Source organism: Oncorhynchus masou, chromosome 16 (genome assembly GCF_036934945.1).
Source record: "Oncorhynchus masou masou isolate Uvic2021 chromosome 16, UVic_Omas_1.1, whole genome shotgun sequence".
Classification (NCBI taxonomy): domain Eukaryota; kingdom Metazoa; phylum Chordata; class Actinopteri; order Salmoniformes; family Salmonidae; genus Oncorhynchus; species Oncorhynchus masou.
Window position 1 is genome coordinate 12,474,438 of NC_088227.1, and position 18,273 is coordinate 12,492,710.

General features: G+C 42.5%; 1 protein-coding gene across 2 annotated transcripts in view; it reads right to left on the reverse strand.

The window, feature by feature from the left end:
* LOC135557482 (tau-tubulin kinase 2-like) overlaps positions 1-18,273 on the reverse strand; it is a 21,538-nt gene continuing 3,265 nt past the window's right edge. The window contains exons 6-15 of one of the 2 annotated variants that reach the window (XM_064990758.1): positions 18,067-18,171; positions 17,687-17,752; positions 17,513-17,605; positions 17,312-17,437; positions 11,993-12,150; positions 6,822-7,038; positions 5,168-5,367; positions 4,155-4,575; positions 2,900-3,609; positions 1-2,514 (exon numbers count right to left, since the gene is read on the reverse strand). In XM_064990758.1, the coding sequence (XP_064846830.1) occupies positions 2,151-2,514; positions 2,900-3,609; positions 4,155-4,575; positions 5,168-5,367; positions 6,822-7,038; positions 11,993-12,150; positions 17,312-17,437; positions 17,513-17,605; positions 17,687-17,752; positions 18,067-18,171 (2,460 nt within the window). In that variant the 3' untranslated portion in view covers positions 1-2,150. Of the gene's footprint in view, positions 2,518-2,899; positions 3,610-4,154; positions 4,576-5,167; positions 5,368-6,821; positions 7,039-11,992; positions 12,151-17,311; positions 17,438-17,512; positions 17,606-17,686; positions 17,753-18,066; positions 18,172-18,273 lie in introns of both variants that reach the window. The other variant, XM_064990757.1, reaches the window with a different exon arrangement.

Below are 18,273 nucleotides of genomic sequence, written 5' to 3' on the forward strand. Positions count from 1 at the left end.
TCAGGGAGAAAGAGTAGACCATCTCAATGTTTTTCGGAAATCTGATGTTCCGATGCTGGAATCAAGCTACATTTTTCAAGTACATTTTTCGAAACACATCAAATAAATAGATACATTCTATCATACATTTTACATTACATACAGTACATTCCCTGGAGTACAGTAGTAGATCATATATATGTACACATGCTGTCAAAGTTGAAGATTGGATCCGATGCAGTACGTTCTCTGCACATACATTATTACAGTCTGAGTAACCATAGCCGCCTGGGTCGTGTGCAGTGGGGACGAAACATAGATGTACAGGGGCAGGGCTGGTCCTGACTATTCTGTCACCCTAGGCGAGGCAAATGAAAGACGGTCTGAACCAAACATAGATGTCTATGATTTGGTCTGGACCGGACTAAAAACCAACATCCGTGGACGTGGAAATCAAGGCCGATCCAGACAGGACCCCCCAAAAAAGGCATCCAAAAGGCGACGGCATCGATCTGTGCTTACCGAGGAGTAGCCTACAGTGTCACCTAATTAGAATTTTATGAATGCCCATCTATGTAGTAGGCCTACCGTTTGTAAAATACCAATAAAAGACGGCCGGTCCGGACATGACCAAAAAAAGACATCCAGCCTACTGTGTTGGTCTGCAAAGGAATTTTATGAATGCCCAACCATGTGGAAGACCCACCGTTTGTAAAACAGGCATTGCATTGGCTTTATTAGTCCTGATTCCTGTGACTAGTCAATTTGGCTATTTCAGCTCTGAATATCAGCTACACAACTTCATCAGGAGTTATCCTGAGCCTATTTGCAATGTGTTTGCACAGCGGGAAATAAGGAAGTACTTTTTTTTTTTTTTTTTTTGCGATGATCAGCTTGTAAAAAAAAATGTAGATACAAACTTTAAACCACTGATCATGAACATTTTGCCCACGGGGTGAAACTTCTGGACAGCAGTTGTGAATAGCCTGATTATCCATTTCATATTGTCCATTTAACTTTGACCTGTCCTGTTTTTAGGAAATGCTGTAACATGTCAACGCGGGTATTTGATCGGAGAAACCTGTATGATGTAAAAAAGTGTCCGTCTCATTACACTGTCATACATTTTATCTCCAGCCTGTAGGCTACAGAAAAGGCCACATACTCTTTCTACCATATGCTATATTCAGGGGTGAAAGTATAATTAAATTCTTCCCAGTATGGGACCAACTGAGTGCACCAGCATTTTTCAAAGGGCATATTCATAGAATGATATATAGAGTCCCTATTAATTCAATAGGATCTCAGTGGGCCTAGTGGTAAAGACCTGTTATTTCACTTTTAAAATGCATTATCTTATACTGTGGCATAAAAACAACCCGTCAAAATGTTTTCATCTAATTGTTAAACAATCACTTCAAAGGGCTCCGTCATAGGCTAGCAGTGCACGTTCATCCACTCGCACCATATTAACAGACTCCAAACCGTGGTGAATGGAAAGAGACATCTGTTAAACAAAAAGTGAAATGACAAATTTGGCAATTGTCATGTCGCCACGTCTCTGCCTTGGCAAAATGTCAATGTTCTCGTCAAACCACATCACATTTGACTGTAGGCTATATCACCCGTTTTCAAGTCCATTCGCTAATTTGTCATGCCTCTGACATGCGGTAATTAGAAAGTGGTGTAATAAGCATACAGTTTTCTTGACATTTTGCTGTAATTAATGTGAATGGCTCATGTTTTTACACTGGCTATATCTGCTACATGGATTTATGTTAGTTTTCTTAACAGAACGTTGGTGGAGCGCACGGCGCGCCTCTGGGAATGGACAAGCAACATGTTTGTGCCCTTGCCTTTGACAAAGTGGGAACTGCTTATCACAGGGCGGCATCAGCGCTCACCTAAAAAGCCCATATGCCACTGGTTTGATAGAAATTGTCAGATGGGGCAGATTTATTTGAGGTTGTGTTGTTGGGTGTGCATCTTGTTCAGTTTAGCCCAGAAAATGCAAGCCGTGTCAATCTGCCGCCATAGGTGGCCTCCTAATAAGCTGACAAGGCCCTGGCTGAACGTGTCCAATTAGAAACACTCGATTCGGGTTTATTGTTGCAAAATGTCTTACAACAGTGTGCCCTTCTGAACAACACACTGATACCCATTCTGTCCACTTATCGGCTCACTTTTCCGCTGCCTTTGCTCTCGTGGCTAGGGCCCCTCCCTCTGGCACCGGGCCCTGCGCCCCACGGGATCCCCTGCCGCCCACTAAGCCTGTCCTGGGGGTACCATGGAGGGGGAGGGGACCCCGAGAAGCTGGACGGAGAGCGGCTACGCCCCAGGAAGACCCCTCCCCCCTCACGGAGCTCGTGACGTGAGGGGGAGGAGCTGAGTGAGCGCTGTAGAGAGGAGGAAGAGCTGCGGGGGTGTGGCGCCGGACTGAAAAGTGCACCGCCGCGGTCCTTCATCAGTTGGGTCAGATTGGCAAGGAAGTCGGCGTCGCTGGTGCTGCTGGCACGCACCCGGAAACGCCGACCCCTACTGGGGCAGAGAACAGAAGGGGTTGGATTTTAAAAACAAACAATTCTGCAACTATAATGTATTATTCAGACACTCATGCCTAAACATTCTGATTTGCACCGATATGTTCCTAAACCAATCCACACAGAAAAAAATTGTCTATCATCAGTGATGTGGGATGCAACCCTTACTATCACAGCCTACTAGTCTTGCGTTTGGCAGGGCACAACGTTGTGGAATGTTCAGATACATATATAATGTAGAATAAACATGCCTCAGATTGAATAGCTGTCGAATAAGAAAGTACATCAGTTTCATTCATTACATTTCTATCTGCGACACTCCATAAAGTTTTCTATTAAACGTGGCCCAGTGCTGTGCCATAATACCACGTTCTTCATACCTGTTGTCTACAGCTGGGCGGGTAGGCGGTTTCCCGGGAGGCGGACGAGGCAGAAACCTGCCGGAGGAGGAGAGCTGCTGCTGCTCGAGCCCTGGAAGAGGGGGAATGATGGGCCGAGGGATTTTACTCCTGCTGCCCGAGGAGGAGAGCGAGAGGGAGTCACGGTCTTCCCCCAGCCAGTCGGAGCGTGAGCCGCGGTCTGAGCAGGAAAGGAACCTCTCCCGGACGCCACAGGGCAGCAGGTTGTCGCAGGAGAGCGATGGAGAGGGCGAGTGGGAGGGCGAGCCAGGCACGGGGCTGCTCCAGCGGTGGCGGCGGTCCATGGTGGGGGAATCCGGGACGGTGGTTGGATCTCGTATGGGGATGCGGCTCAATCTGGGCGAGGAGGGGGATTCTCTTCGCAGCAGGACCAAGGTGGGTGGGGGAGGGGAGGAGGAGAAGGTGCTCTCCGCGGCACTTCCGGCCTTCTCCATCTGAGGGTGTTGGTTGGGTTCGGAGGAACGGTCGGGGAGGCCTGAGTCGCTCTCTGGGTCTTTGTCATTTGCGAGGTGGGCTGGGATGAGGCTTGGCACAGGGCTGGGGGCTGATTCGACAATCTCCAGCTCGTCGACCTTGACCTCTTGGGGGTCATTGGGTTTGGTTGACAGAGCCTCTAGTGGTATGGCTTCACTCTTCTCCATCACAGGGGATTGTGGTACAGGGTTGGCAGACTGTGGAGAGGCAGACCAGAGATTAATGGTAGATGGACATTAGAGGTGGTGAGGAGGAGCAAGTAGAGCTCGGACAGCAGAGTCCCTGCCCATCTTCTGAAAACGCCTGAAACCCTACCTCCTCAAAACAGTATATTAAATAAGACATCTCAGTCTTATTCTATCCTCCCAATAAAAAACAAAAATTGCACTTGTCTTTTCCTACTAGCAGTGACATTGCTGATAACTTCTGTATCGAGGAAAGATGGACCTACTACAACCGTGTGGTTGTCTCACCTAGCGATCTTAAGATGAGCGCACTTTAAGTAAGTCGCTTTAGATAAAAGCGAGAGGTACAGATCTCTGTTCATGTCAGTGAATATCTGGCGTGTGTACAGTTCTTCAAAAGTTAACCTGTACTGCAGTGGAGTAAGAAACATTTCCTGCACCGTCAGGGCCATACTTCAGCAGGACATTTTGAAAAAGTGAAATTTTAATGCCCAGAATAGAACTGTATGTATATGTGTGAGCAATTCTTATTCTGCCAAAGCCTTGCTCGCACTCACCTGCTCCATCTGGGCTCGGCCCATGTGGCATAGTATCCCAGGCAGCCTCCTGCCGCCCAGTAACCAGGTACAGGGCAGCGCTGTGTGGGACAGGACGGGGCTGCTCGGGGCTGAGGGAGGCTGGTGGTCCTGGACCTCAGCCTCTGAATGCACCTCTAGTTTATTCCCATCCAGAGCATAGTCTCCTGGAGGCTTGGCTGCCCCCGAGGCCCCGCTGCCTCCCCCCTGCTCCAGCATCAACCAATCCTGGGAGTTTCCCTCCTGGGGAACAGAACTGAGGTTCAGGGCCCCAGCCCCCTCCTCCTGGTCGGGAGTCTCTGTCGCCTGGTCCTCGTCACAGGGGGTGCCAACCTGCTCACCCCGCCCTCCGACGCTTTCGAGGATTGTGATCTCTCGCTCCTGTGGATGCTGATTCCCCAGACTGGAAATATAAAAGAAAATTGGGATTTGACATGAGTAATTGCTTAATAAATATTTAAAATTTGACTAATGGAAATTATTTTTAAAAAAAAATATTTGTAAAATCTGCATAACTAGCTAATGAACATTCCAACAAGTGAGATTAATTAAGCAAGTTGCCTTGCATGAGCCTTGGCTTGTGCAAGCTAGAAGCAGTAGCTTATCCTCAGTTCCTGTAGCATGAGGCTTGACGTACAAGTACACCCCCTGGACTAGCCAAAGAACAGTCCAACAAATTCAAGGTTGGTTGAAACAAAACCCTGCATACAGTAGTTTAAGGACTAAATGAATACAAGTCCCTCTGCCTTGTGCAGTGGTTCTCAAACATCTCCTCCGTGACCCCCAGCAGTATTTGTTCTATTCCAGAGCTAGCACAATGATTCAACTAACCATCAAGCCCTTGAGTACTGAATCAGGTCTTGTAGTTCAAGTCTAAAACAAAATTGTGAAATGTCTGCGCCCCCGGAGGGCTTTGAGAACCACTGTCCTATTGTACACTGTAGAACAATATAAACTATTAAAAATACTGTAAATTAATGGTAAAAGGTACTGACTAAGCATCAAGGAAGCGTTCGATGGTGGGCTTGGGTTCGGGAGCCAGTCTCTTCTCGAAGGCCAGGCTCTGGCTGTGTCTCATCCTCCGGAGCAGGGGGGCCGCCCGGTCCAGGAACATGGTCTCTGAGCGCACCCTTCTGGGGGAGCTCTGGCTCTGGTTGCCACCATGGTTCTGGCTGTGCTCGTCCTCATTCACCACCTGGAGAAGGGGTAAGGAATGTAGTTGTCACAAAAAAAGTGTTGGAAGTACAGCGCAAATGTTACCAAAGCCAGGTGACTTCCGACACACAAAGAGAGGACAAGGTAAGAGGCTAATCTCCTTCAGCCTCTTGCTTCTCTCTTAGTAAGATCTTTGATTGCTTTTGCGGCCTATGGTCAGGTCATATTGCTGGGTCTTAAAAGAGTGACTGAACACACTGATTCCGCATTTCTATCTCTGTTGTTCATTACGAGAAAAAAAAAATGCAGTCTCAGGTGTGGTTCAATGTGGCAGTTACTGATGTTTTTCCCCCATGAGACACCATAGGACAGGGGTTCTCAAAGTGGTGTCCATGGATGTGGTACTGCAGCGGTCTGCAGCCAGATCCATCTCTCTCTCTTGTTCTCCGTGGAATATGTTTAGAGGGTGTAATTCAATACAATGTAATATTAATCATCTACAATTTATTAGCCTTGGGCAACATGGGCCTGGGAGGCTTACAGGGATACTGGTATCCACAGCACTCCAATTATCCATTATTCAACTGAATTACATTCCTGTATTTCTTTTACGTTTAGAAAATAAACACTATAATTTAAGCTTTAAACAGCTAAATATTTGAACTCAGCATCTTTTGGAAGGGCTCGTAAGCAAGCATTTCACGGTAAAATCTACACCCGTTCTATTTGGCGCATTCGGCAAATAAAATGTCTATATTGATATTAGGTATTAAATATTACTTCCTGATGAATTTGCAATCCCAAAAGGGGTCCCCGGGCCCCAAAAAGTTTGAGAACCCTTGCCATGGGAACAAAGCCAGTATCACTTCCTCAAAATAGTCAGAATGAATCTAAGATAGGGGAAAGTGGGGTAAGTACCTTACCTTATAGAAAATCAGTATAGAATTCTTGTCTTTGTGCTGTTGCCTGTGCCCAATAATGTTTGTACCATGTTGTGTTGCTACCATGTTGTTTTCATGTTTTTTGTTTTCATGTTGCTACCATGCTGTGTTGTCATGTGTTGCTGCCTTGCTATGTTGTTGTCTTAAGTCTCTCTTTTTGTAGTGTTGTCTCTCTTGTCGTGATGTGTGTTTTGTCCTAATATATATATAATATATATAATATATATATATATATTTCTTTTTTTATCCCAGCCCCCGTCCCCGCAGGAGGCCTTTTGGTAGGCAGTCATTGTAAATAAGAATTGGTTCTTAACTGACTGGCCTAGTTAAATAAAGGTAAATTCAAATTTAAAACAAATTAAATAGTATAGTACTGAACATACAGTCTTCAATATAGAAAATGTACTTGTTGAAGTAGACAATGTTGTCTGAACTGCAGCAGTAAAGGGAAACTAATGGGGGTGTTTATTTGATAGCATGCAATAATTGTGTGTTCCTGTCTAAAACCAAGCATTTGATTATTTCACAAATATGCATGTGTTCCAATCCTGACCTTCCTGCTGAGCGGTTGTTGTTGTTGCTGGGCTGCGGCGTGGTTACAGTTGCGGTTGCGGTCCATCTCCTCCCACACGTCAACGCCCTGGGCAGCACGTTGGTGCTGGGCCGGGATGGGGGGGCAGTTGTCGGCGTCGCTGAGGCGCTCGCTCTGCAGTACGTCCTCAGTGTTCTCCCTCTGCAGCTCGGCGGGGAGCACCGAGGCATTGGCCATGCTGGCGGGATATAGAGAAGGAGGAAGGGAGGGTGTTCGAGAGGGAGAAGGAGAAAGAGAAAAGAGCGAGTGAGAGAGAGGGAGTCGGGAAAGGGACAGAAAAAGGGACAGAGAGGAGAGAGTAAATCATTCAGCTGCTACTTTCCAGAGGACAAATTAGGCCAGTGGTTTCCAAGGGATTGCTGCCCGAATATACAGATTTCCTTTCCACCCAAAAAAGCTTGGCAGATTTTACAGAATCAACCTATGGATTGAATTGCGTGAGTGGGACAAAAGTTATACCATGTCAATTTGAAGGAAGGTATTACAGTCAAATCAGCAAATGCTGACCAATTAGGCATCAATTACACCCATTCACACAAATATTCTGCATCACACCAAACAGAGTTATGGATTAACATAACATTTCTCCATCTGACCTGTCAGATCAGCTCTGAAAAAGATCTGATGTGAAAAGATCTGGGGCATCTTTCATTCATCATGCATAGGCAAAAATCTGAATGTTTGCTTGAGAGTGTACATAAATTCACACACAGCCATGACCATGCGTGTGCACAGTGGTGGAATAAGGGGACAGCTTATCAAGCGCTGAGTGTGGAAAACGTTGTATTGTAGATATGTAGCGATGTAATAATGTACTGTTATCTTTTGTTTGAAATGTAATTTAAGTGCCTTAATGTGTTTGGACCCCAGGAAGAGCAGCTGCTGCTAATGGGGATGCCTAATAAATACAAATACAAAATATATATCCATTAGCCTGTCAAGATATTATATATTTCACAAAAGCACATTTGTTACAATAATCCATATCAAGTACTGTTATTTGTTAAAATGGAAATTTCAAAAATGTTCTACTTCATATTCATCTCCTAATGGAGATGGGAGATCCTTCCAGATGGACAACTATCTCTGCAGCACCACCAATCAGGCCTTTATGGTAGAGTGGCCAGACGGAAGACACTTCAGAAAGTATTTAGACCCCTTGACTCTTTCCACATTTTGTTGCGTTACAGTGTTATTCTCAATTTGATTAAATAAATACTACAAATTCTCAGCAATCTATACACAATACCCCATAATGACAAAGCGAAAACAGGTTTTTGACATTTTTGCAAATGTAAAACAGAAATACCTTATTGACATAAGTATTCAGGCCCTTTGCTATGAGACTCGAAATCGAGCTCAGGTGCATCCTGTTTACATTGATCATCCTTGAGATGTTTCTACAACTTGATTGGAGTCCACTATTGGTAAATTTAATTGATTGGACATGATTTGGAAAGGCACACCTGTCTATATATGAGGTCCCACAGTTGACAGAGCAAAAACCAAGCCATGACGTTGAAGGAATTGTCAGTAGAGCACTGAGACAGGATTAAGTTGAGGTACAGATCTGTGGAAGGGTACCAACACATTTCTGCAGCATTGAAGGTCCCCAAGAACACAGTGGCCTCCATCATTCTTAAATGGAAGATGTTTGGAACCACCAAGACTCTTCCTAGAGCTGGCTGTCTGGCCAAACTGAGCAATCGGGAAAGAAGTGCCTTGGTCAAGGAGGTGACTAAGAACCCAATGGTCACTCTGACAGAGCTCCAGATTTCCTCTGTGGAAATGGGAGAACCTTCCAGAAGGACAACCATCTCTAAAGGACTCCACCAATGAGGGCTTTATGGTAGAGTGGTCAGACAGAAGCCACTCCTCAGTAAAAGGCACATGACAGCCTGATTGGAGTTTGCCAAAAGGCACCTAAACACTCTATATTTGGCCTAAATGCCAATCATCACGTCTGAAGGAAACCTGGCACCATAACTACAGTAAAGCATGGTGGTGGCAGCATCATCATGCTGTGGGGATGTTTTCAGCGGCAGGGACTGGGAGACTAGTCAGGATCAAGATAAAGGTGAACGGAGCAAAGTACAGAGAGATCCTTGATGAAAACCTGCTCCAGAGCACTCAGGGCCTCAGACTGGTGTGATGGTTCACCTTTCAACAGGACAACGACCATAAGCACATAGCCAAGACAACGCAGTAGTGGCTTTGGGACGAGTCTCTGAATGTCCTTGAGTGGCCCAGCCAGAGCCAGGACTTAAACATGATCGAACAGTTCTGGAGAGATCTGAAAATAGCTGTGCAGCAATGCTCCCCAACCAACCTGGCAGAGCTTGGGAGGATCAGAAAAGCAGAAACTCCCCAAATACAGGTGTGCCAAGCTTGTAGCGTCATACCCAAGTCAACTCGAGGCTGTAATGGCTGCCAAAGGTGCTTCAACAAAGTACTGAGTAAAGGGTCTGAATAATTATGTAAATGTGATATTTCAGATTTAAATTTGTTATGTATTAGCAAAAATGTCTAAACCTGTTTTTGCTTCGTCATTATGGCTTATTGTGTGTAGATTGATGAGGGGAAAAATACTCTATCAATTAGAATAGAATAAGGCTGTAACATAACAAAATCTGGGAAAAGTCATGGGGTCTGAAGCTTTGCGAAGGCACTGTATGTGAAAATTGGGCATTTCTAGGTTTTGTAGTAAATAAGAAACACTCATCTTCCTGTCTTTTTTACTACAAAACCTAGAAACCCGCAATTTTCACATATGTTGTGGTGGATTAATGAAGTTGAACATTTTTTTTTTTTTACATTTCTCTTTAAATTAGAGACACGTCATCAGCAAAAGGAACAGAAACACGTAATATTCCCGTACACCATGGCACAACAGGTTGAAGTCAAGAGGGGTGTCTTTGCCATGATGCCAACCGGTTTTCCAAATACGAACATAGCAATAGACGGCACCAACATGGCCATAAAAGCATCCTCCCAAAACAAGTTCAACTGTTTGAACAGAAAAGGCTTCCACTCTTAAATGTGCAGGTGATGGGTTATATGATGCGCAAAATACACTACTGAATATGGTGGAAAGGTGGCAAGCACGACTCGTTCATTCTGCAAAACAGCAATGTTGGCCTATATGCCTACAGGTGGAAGCTATTGAGGATGGATGGCTTCTTGGCAAGTATTGCCTACTCATTTCAAGTATATTTGCCATTGCTAAAGCAACATGAATTGTCCCAACGGTCCTCTCTTTGTAGCTATGTTTTTATTTTTTTACTGTTCAAGCCACAACAGAGCAAACCAAATAAAAACATTTTGTTTTAACTTTATCTCTAACACTAGCACTTATATTCAGTCTCTGAAAATAGTTACTGTTATAATTCTTTTGGGTTGCGCCATTGTATTTCATGGTAAGGCGTTGACTTTAAAAGGGATGATTGACCATACAGTATATGAGGTGACACACAGGCCAAGTTCCCATAGTCATCCATCACTATGGGAAAGACCTGAGAATACAGTAATGACATGAGACAAAAGGTTGAGCTGCACAAAATCAGGAAATGGATATAAGAAAAAAGATCAACGGTTGACAATAGCCATTTCCACTATCAGGGCAATAATTAAAAAGTTTAAAGCAACTGGAGATGTTAACCATCGGCCTGGAAGAGGACGTGTGTCTATAAGACCCCACGCACAGTGAGGAGGATGGTTTGAGTGGGTAAACAATCTCCAAGGATAATACCTGGAGAATTGCAGACGTTTCTTGGGTCTTGAGGTCAGAAAGTCTCCAGAACTACGATCGGACGCCACTTACATAACCAAGTTGTTTGGGAGGGATGCCATAAAAAAAAAAGCCTTTGCTGTCATCAAACCACAAACTCAAGCACCTACAGTTTGCCAAACGTTACTGGAACTTTCAATGGGACCAGGTTCTATAGTCAGATGAGACCAAAATATATATTTTTGGAAACAAACACCAGAGGTGGGTTTGGCATAGACCAAAACATAGCCATGCAGAGAAGTACCTCATCCACACTGTGAAGTATGGTGGTTGATCTTTGATGTTGCGGGGCAGTTTGTCTTCCAAAGGCCCTGGTCAACTTGTCAGGATACATGGAATATCAAGTACCAGCAGATATTAAATCAAAACCTCTGCTAGGAAGCTTAAACTGGGCCGTGGTTTGATCTTCCACTAGGACAATGATCCAAAGCACACCTCAAAATCAACACAAGAATGGTTCACTGACCACAAAATCAAGTTTTTGCCATGGCTATCCTAGTCCCCTGCCCTAAACCCCATAGAAAACTTGTGGGATAAGCTGAAGAGAAGAATCCACAAGTGTGGACCTCCTGAATCTGAAGGATCTGGACAGATTCTGAATGGAGGAATGGTCTCAGATCCCTTGCCATGTGTTCTCCAACATCATCACGCATTATAGGAAGAATTTTCAGAGCTCTTATCTTTGCAAAGGGAGGTCGCACAAAGTATTGAATGAAGGGGTGCCAACAATTGTGGCACACATATTTTTGAAAAAAATATTGGTTTTATGATAAGAATGTATTTTTTCTTTAAATTATTTTACTTTAATTAAAGGTTAGATTTTTGTGAATATTTTGAATGAAAGACCAAGAGGATAAACATTTACCAAGTGTGCCATTATTAGTGGAGGGCACTGTATATGCACTAAGGCTGAGAACAATTGGTATTTATCAATGGTCATCTCCTACCGGTGTACATATGACACTCGTAGGATTGTTTGATAAGACACACTTTTTCTATGCAAACAAACATTCTAAATTCTGTTCGTAAGTAGTATTTTAGAATAGTTTCAAAGCAATATTGATAAATATTAGTGGAACAAATATCAGAATTGGGCTGCCTGTCTAAACATAGTCTTTGAGTGGAACAGTTAACATTTTGGATTACAGTTGTAACATTTTGGGTACATTCCCAAAATTCCCAGGTTTTTCAGATATCCAGTTTGGAAGATTCCTGGAATAAGTAGGAAATTCAGGAATTCTCCTGCCTGGATTCCTGAAAAAAACTTCAACCCTACTTCTGATACCACACAGTTCTACCTCTCCGCTACTATTTTAAAACAATATGCCATCATTGCAGTTCTTACCCAATGTACGCTGGTGTGAGGCGGGTCAGTTGCTGAGCGGTGGTGGCTGAACCGGTGATGGTCAGCATATCCTCTGAGTCGCACCTCTCCCAGTCATACGGGTCGTTTTCCAACACGTTGTGGCTCTTCATGGCATTTTCAAACACTGAAATTAGTAGCTGGAACAGAAAAAACAAAATCATTGACATTTAGCATTATGAAACAATGGGAAGAGCTATTGTTGACTTGTTGTTGGCAGACATATACACACAAAGGAGTGGGTGTCAATTCCATTCAAATTCAGTCAAACCAGGGAGTTAGGGCTGTCCTCGACTAATGTTCTTTTGGGGTTAGCCAAGAGTTATCTGATCTTTTGACCAATCGATTGGTTGAAATTGTTAAACATGTATCTTTCCAAATATTTACACATCCTATGTGTTTAAATCAAATCAAATATATTCACTGAGCTTGTCTGATGTTTTAAGCACACGGTTTTATTAAATAATTAAGACACACAAATGACTAGAGGGTGCCCGACCAGCAATTGATTTGATTGTGCCGAGCCAGCTCAGACTTGCTGCACTGTGTTAAAAAAAAAGAAGACAGCGAATGACTGTAACTGGCACCCGTTGTCTCTCTCCTCCCTGCTGCAGTGACCACCACAGAACATCAAAGTGTTTGTTGATGAAGGTGCAACATAATTATTGCCATTTCTGTTACCGAAATCCTTAATTCCCCATTCCCTCGACCCTTGCTCTCTTTACATGACATGTATGCATCGCATGCACATGACAAAGTACCTACAGTGGGGCAAAAAAGTATTTAGTCAGCCACCAATTGTAGTTCGCCCACTTAAAAAGATGAGGCCTGTAATTTTCATCATAGGTACACTTCAACAATGACAGATAAAATGAGAGAAAAAAAATCCAGAAAATCACATTGTAGGATTTTTTATGAATTTATTTGCAAATTATGGTGGAAAATAAGTATTTGGTCAATAACAAAAGTTTATCTCAATACTTTGTTATATACCCTTTGTTGGCAATGACAGAGGTCAAACGTTTTCTGTAAGTCTTCACAAGGTTTTCACACACTGTTGCTGGTATTTTGGCCCATTCCTTCATGCAGATCTCCTCTAGAGCAGTGATGTTTGGGGCTGTTGCTGGGCAACACGGACTTTCAACTCCCTCCAAAGATTTTCTATGGGGTTGAGATCTGGAGACTGGCTAGGCCAATCCACCCCACTGTATTTGTATGGGACTAGTATTACTAGAGAACTTTGGTTATGTAATTATTACTCCAGAATGTCTGTTATTCCAGAGGACAATTCAGATGATATTCATTTCTAAAAATCCAATAAATTGACAGTTATGACAGAAGCCTGGAGGTTTGAATTCTAGGCATGAAGATACAGTATTTCAACATGTCCAGGTGATAGGGCCACATGGATAACTCAAGCTTGGTTCCTAAGTTTCTAAACCATACCAACCCATCTTTGCTATAGCGTCGCCATAATATTTGAATTGAGTAAGAGTGACTAAACAGTGCACCAGCCAGGTCCGGTCATTGCCTTTCTGACGGCCTAGGTGAGACCAAAAAATGCCATCCAAGTTCAATATAGGTTCTGAATGAAATATTAAATGGTATCCAGGATGCTGAAAAGGCATCTTTTCAGGACTTTGAGAAATATGTATTTTCATGACGTTGAAATCAGGTTCATTTTCGGGTTCTTAATGAAAGATGAAAATACTTATTTTCCTGATGCTGAAAAAAACATTTTACAGATGTTGAAAAAACATATTTTACGGATGTTGCAAATCTTTTGGCGAGATGTTGAAATCAGGCAATTTTTTGGTCCTGAATGAAAATGAGTCATTTATAGACGACCAAATCAAGACGGGTCCAAACTGGACAAAATCTGAACCAAATCGTCCATGATTGGGTCATATTTGGTACGGACCAGACAAAAAAAACAATGTACATGGACATCAAGGCCCTACGTGGAAATCAAGGCCGGTCCGGAACTGCACCAAAAAAATGACGTCGGTCCGTGCTTATTGAGGTGTCGCCTACAGTGTTGCCTGAAATGTAATTTTATGAATGCCCATCTACAGTATGTGGTAAGCCTACCCTTTTTAACACACAAAAAAAACATCCAGACAGGACCAAAAAAAAGACATTGGCTCGTGCTTACTAGGGTGAAGCCTACTATGTCGCCCGCAATGGAATTTTATGAATGCCCATCCATGTGGTAGCCCCACCATTTGTAAAACAGGCCGCTGCATTGGTTTTATTAGTCCTGATTCCTGTGACTAGTCAATTTGGCTATTTCAGCTCTGAATATCAGCTACACAACTTTATCAGGAGTTATCCTGAGCCTATTTGTGTAAACACAATGTGTTTACACAGCGGGAAATACAGAAGTACTTTCTTTTTCGCTATGATCAGCTAGTAAAAAAATGCCTGGATACAAACTTCAAACCACTGATCATGACAATGGGGTGAAACTCCTGGACAACAGTTGTGATTGTCCATTCCATATTGTCCATTTTATTTTGACTGTTTTTAGAATATATTAAATTGTGACAGCTCTTTTTTTCAATTTATTTGATTGAGCGCCATTTAGGTTTTTTGATCTGAGAAACCTGCATGATGTAAGAAGTGTCTGTCTCGTTACAGTGTCATACATTTTATCTCTAACCTCTAAGCTACAGAAAAGGTTGTGGGCACCAAACAGGTGCTGTATAGATTACAATTAGAGGTCGACCGATTATGATTTTTCAAAGCCGATACCGATTATTGGAGGACCAAAAAAGCCGATACCGATCAATCGTATGATTTTTAAATTTATTTTAAATGTATTACATTTATTTGTAATAATGACAATTACAACAATACTGAATGAACACTTATTTTAAGTTAATATAACACATCAATAAAATCAATTTAGCCTCAAGTAAATAATGAAACATGTTCAATTTGATTGAAATAATGCAAAAACAAAGTGTTGGAGAAGAAAATAAAAGTGCAATATGTGCTATGTAAGAATGCTAACGTTTAAGTTCCTTGCTCAGAACATGAGAACATATGAAAGCTGGTGGTTCCTTTTAAAATGAGTCTTCAATATTCCCAGGTAAATAGTTTTAGGCTGTAATTATTATAGGAATTATAGGACTATTTCCCTCTATACCATTTGTATTGCATTAACCTTTGACTATTAGATGTTCTTATAGGCACTTTAGTATTGCCAGTGTAACAGTATAGCTTCCCTCCCTCTCCTCGCTCCTCCCTGGGCTCGAACCAGCAACACAACGACAATTAGCGCGAGCTAACTAGCTGGAGAGTTGATAAGCTTGAAGTCATAAACAGCGCAATGCTTGACGCACAACGGCAAAACGCACGAAAGTGCTGTTTGAATGAATGTTTACGCGCCTGCTTCTGCCTACCACCGTTCAGTCAGATACTTAGTCAGCTTAGTCAAATTATATGCAACGCAGGACACGCTAGATAATATCATCAACCATGTGTAGTTAACTAGTGATTATGATTGATTGTTTTTTATAAGATAAGTTTAATACTAGCTAGCAACTTACCTTGGCTTACTGCATTCACACAACATGCAGTCTCCTTGTGGAGTGCAACGAGAGGCAGGTGGTTAGAGCGTTGGACTAGTTAACTGTAAGGTTGCAAGATTGAATCCCCAAGCTGACAATGTAAAAATCTGTCGTACTGCCCCTTGAGCAAGGCAGTTAACCCACCGTTCCTAGGCCGTCATTGAAAATAAGAATGTGTTCTTAACTGACTTGCCTAGTTAAATAAAGGTATAAAAAATAAAATTAAAATCGGCGCCCAAAAATACCGATTTCCGATTGTTATGAAAACTTGAAATCGGCCCTAATTAATCAGCCATTCCGATTAATCGGTCGACATCTAATTACAAAATAATTTTCTGACTGTTTGGAACAATGTAAACAACACAAAATAAAGTGTAAGCATACCAGAGAGTCTGTTGTAACAGAAACATTTTTTTTGTTAAGCCTTTATTACTGCAAAGACTAAAAACAGTTCCACTCATTCATGAATGCAATTTTCAAAATGGAACGGTTATTTATTGTTTAAAGTAATTATTCAAGGCTCGCTTTATTTTATTTTAAAACTAAAATGCTTGATTGCATTTCAAATCATGAATGACTCATATGCTGTGTGATGACATTAACGAATGAATGATTGATTGATTGGTACAGTAGCCTGTATAAGTATTGAAATATAGGCCAAATAAGTTACGCTATTAAGACTAAAAAGGATGCACTTTTATGCCTGCAACACAATGGTGGTTATACCAGACTGCTATACTAAGCCTAATGAGAAGGATAAGAATAAGAAAAACAATAACAATAAGAAGGAGATCAAGAAAAAGGAGCGTTATTGCTATTATAAATATAATTAATTCAGACAATTTGGAACAGTGTAAACAATAAACACATTTTAAATCATTCCAGAGAGGCAGTTCTAACGAGAGAAAAAAAAAGTCTAAATCTTTACTATAGCAAAGCAAAGATTAAAAACAGCCGAATTTGTGAAATTGTTTACTTAACTTGTCATTGCATGGGGCTTGGTGCTCAATGAATCAGTAGGCTATTAAACAAACACTCAGAGGCAACAGAAGCAGGATCTGTCTTATTTCTGTAGATAAATTCATGGGCTCCCTAGTGGCGCAGCGGTCTAAGGCACTGCATCTCAGTGCTAGAGGCGTCACTACAGACACTGGTTCGATTCCAGGCTGTATCACAACCGGCCGTGATTGGGAGTCCCATAGGCTTGCGCACAATTGGCCCAGCGTCGTCCGGGTTAGGGTTTGGCCGGGGTAGGCCGTCATTGTAAATAAGAATTTGTTCTTAACGGACTTGCCTAGTTAAATAAATGAATAAAATGTAAAGTATAAAGCAGTTAGACTATTGATTACAGAACTAATTGAGTTTACGTTTTGTCATTCTGCTGCTGCCTACGCAGCATTGTTCTCAACACAAAAATGCTGTTTAACTTTGCTATTATGCACATAGCAACATGGTCTACGAAAAGGCGCCAATTCAAAAGCACACTGATATGTTTCAGAACAGTGGACTGAAGAGGGAGAAAGTGCATTTGTTATAAAATAATATGATTTCTATTAGTGTTGCACCATTGTTCTTATGTAATATAACCATGCACAATTTAAGTAGAACATGTATTAGACTGATGGACAGTGCCATTCCCGCAGCCTCCACAATGGATCAGTCCACTCAGTATTTTCTGGATATTTGAGTTAATGCACACATATGGAAACATATAGACCAATCTTACCTGATAGTCAGGCTTAGTGAAGTAGTCCAGGGTCAGGATATGATCCAGGAAGGCGCTGAACTCTGAGGGGAGGTGTTTGAGCATGAGGCGATTGTCGTAGGTCTCTTTTAGGTTCCCCACCTGTTCCTGTGAGCAGAGGGAAAAGAGCATGAACACACATGCTCATACATGTACAGTACACACACATGCACATGCACTTACTTTGTCTTTGACCTTCCTCCAAGGTAGCTGGCCCACCATGAACTCCACCAGCATGTAGAAGAGAGACCAGAGGTCATCATGGCGACCCATCTCCTGAATACCACAGACACACACAACATGGGTGAGCAAGGTGAGAACATGTACTCATATAGCCTAGTATAAGATTGACCTCACCTTATTCTTGTGTGCGTTGACTGAGGCATAGCGCACCGTTCCTCTGAACCCTGCAACGGGACGAGGCTGACAGAGAGAGAGAGATGGATAAGAAATGAAATTGAATCTTCAATATTCACACTAGCATACAACTTAGAATACATGCCCAATGCATTGCTTCATTTTAAGTGGCGATTGAAATGTAGCCATCACATTGACATTTTAGTCATTTAGCAGACACTCTTATCCAGAGTGATTTACAGTACTGAGTGCATCATGTTCATACTTTTTTCATACTGGTCCCCTATGGGAATCGAATCCACAACCCTGGCATTGCAAGCATCATGCTTCAGCAACTGAGCCACATGCGCATACACACATGCACGGGCAGGAATACTTACAGGACGCACTTCCTGACAAGAGTTGGTGAACTGTCGGGCCAGACCAAAGTCGAGCATGTAGCAGCATCGACACGTGCTGGCCAGGCGCCCCATGGCAAAGTTTGACTGGGGTGGTACAAACACAGTAAATCAGTCAGTGATACTTAGTCTTGTCCTTGCCATTGATCTGATGAAGCAGGCAATAATCTAAGTAAATCCTGTTACTCT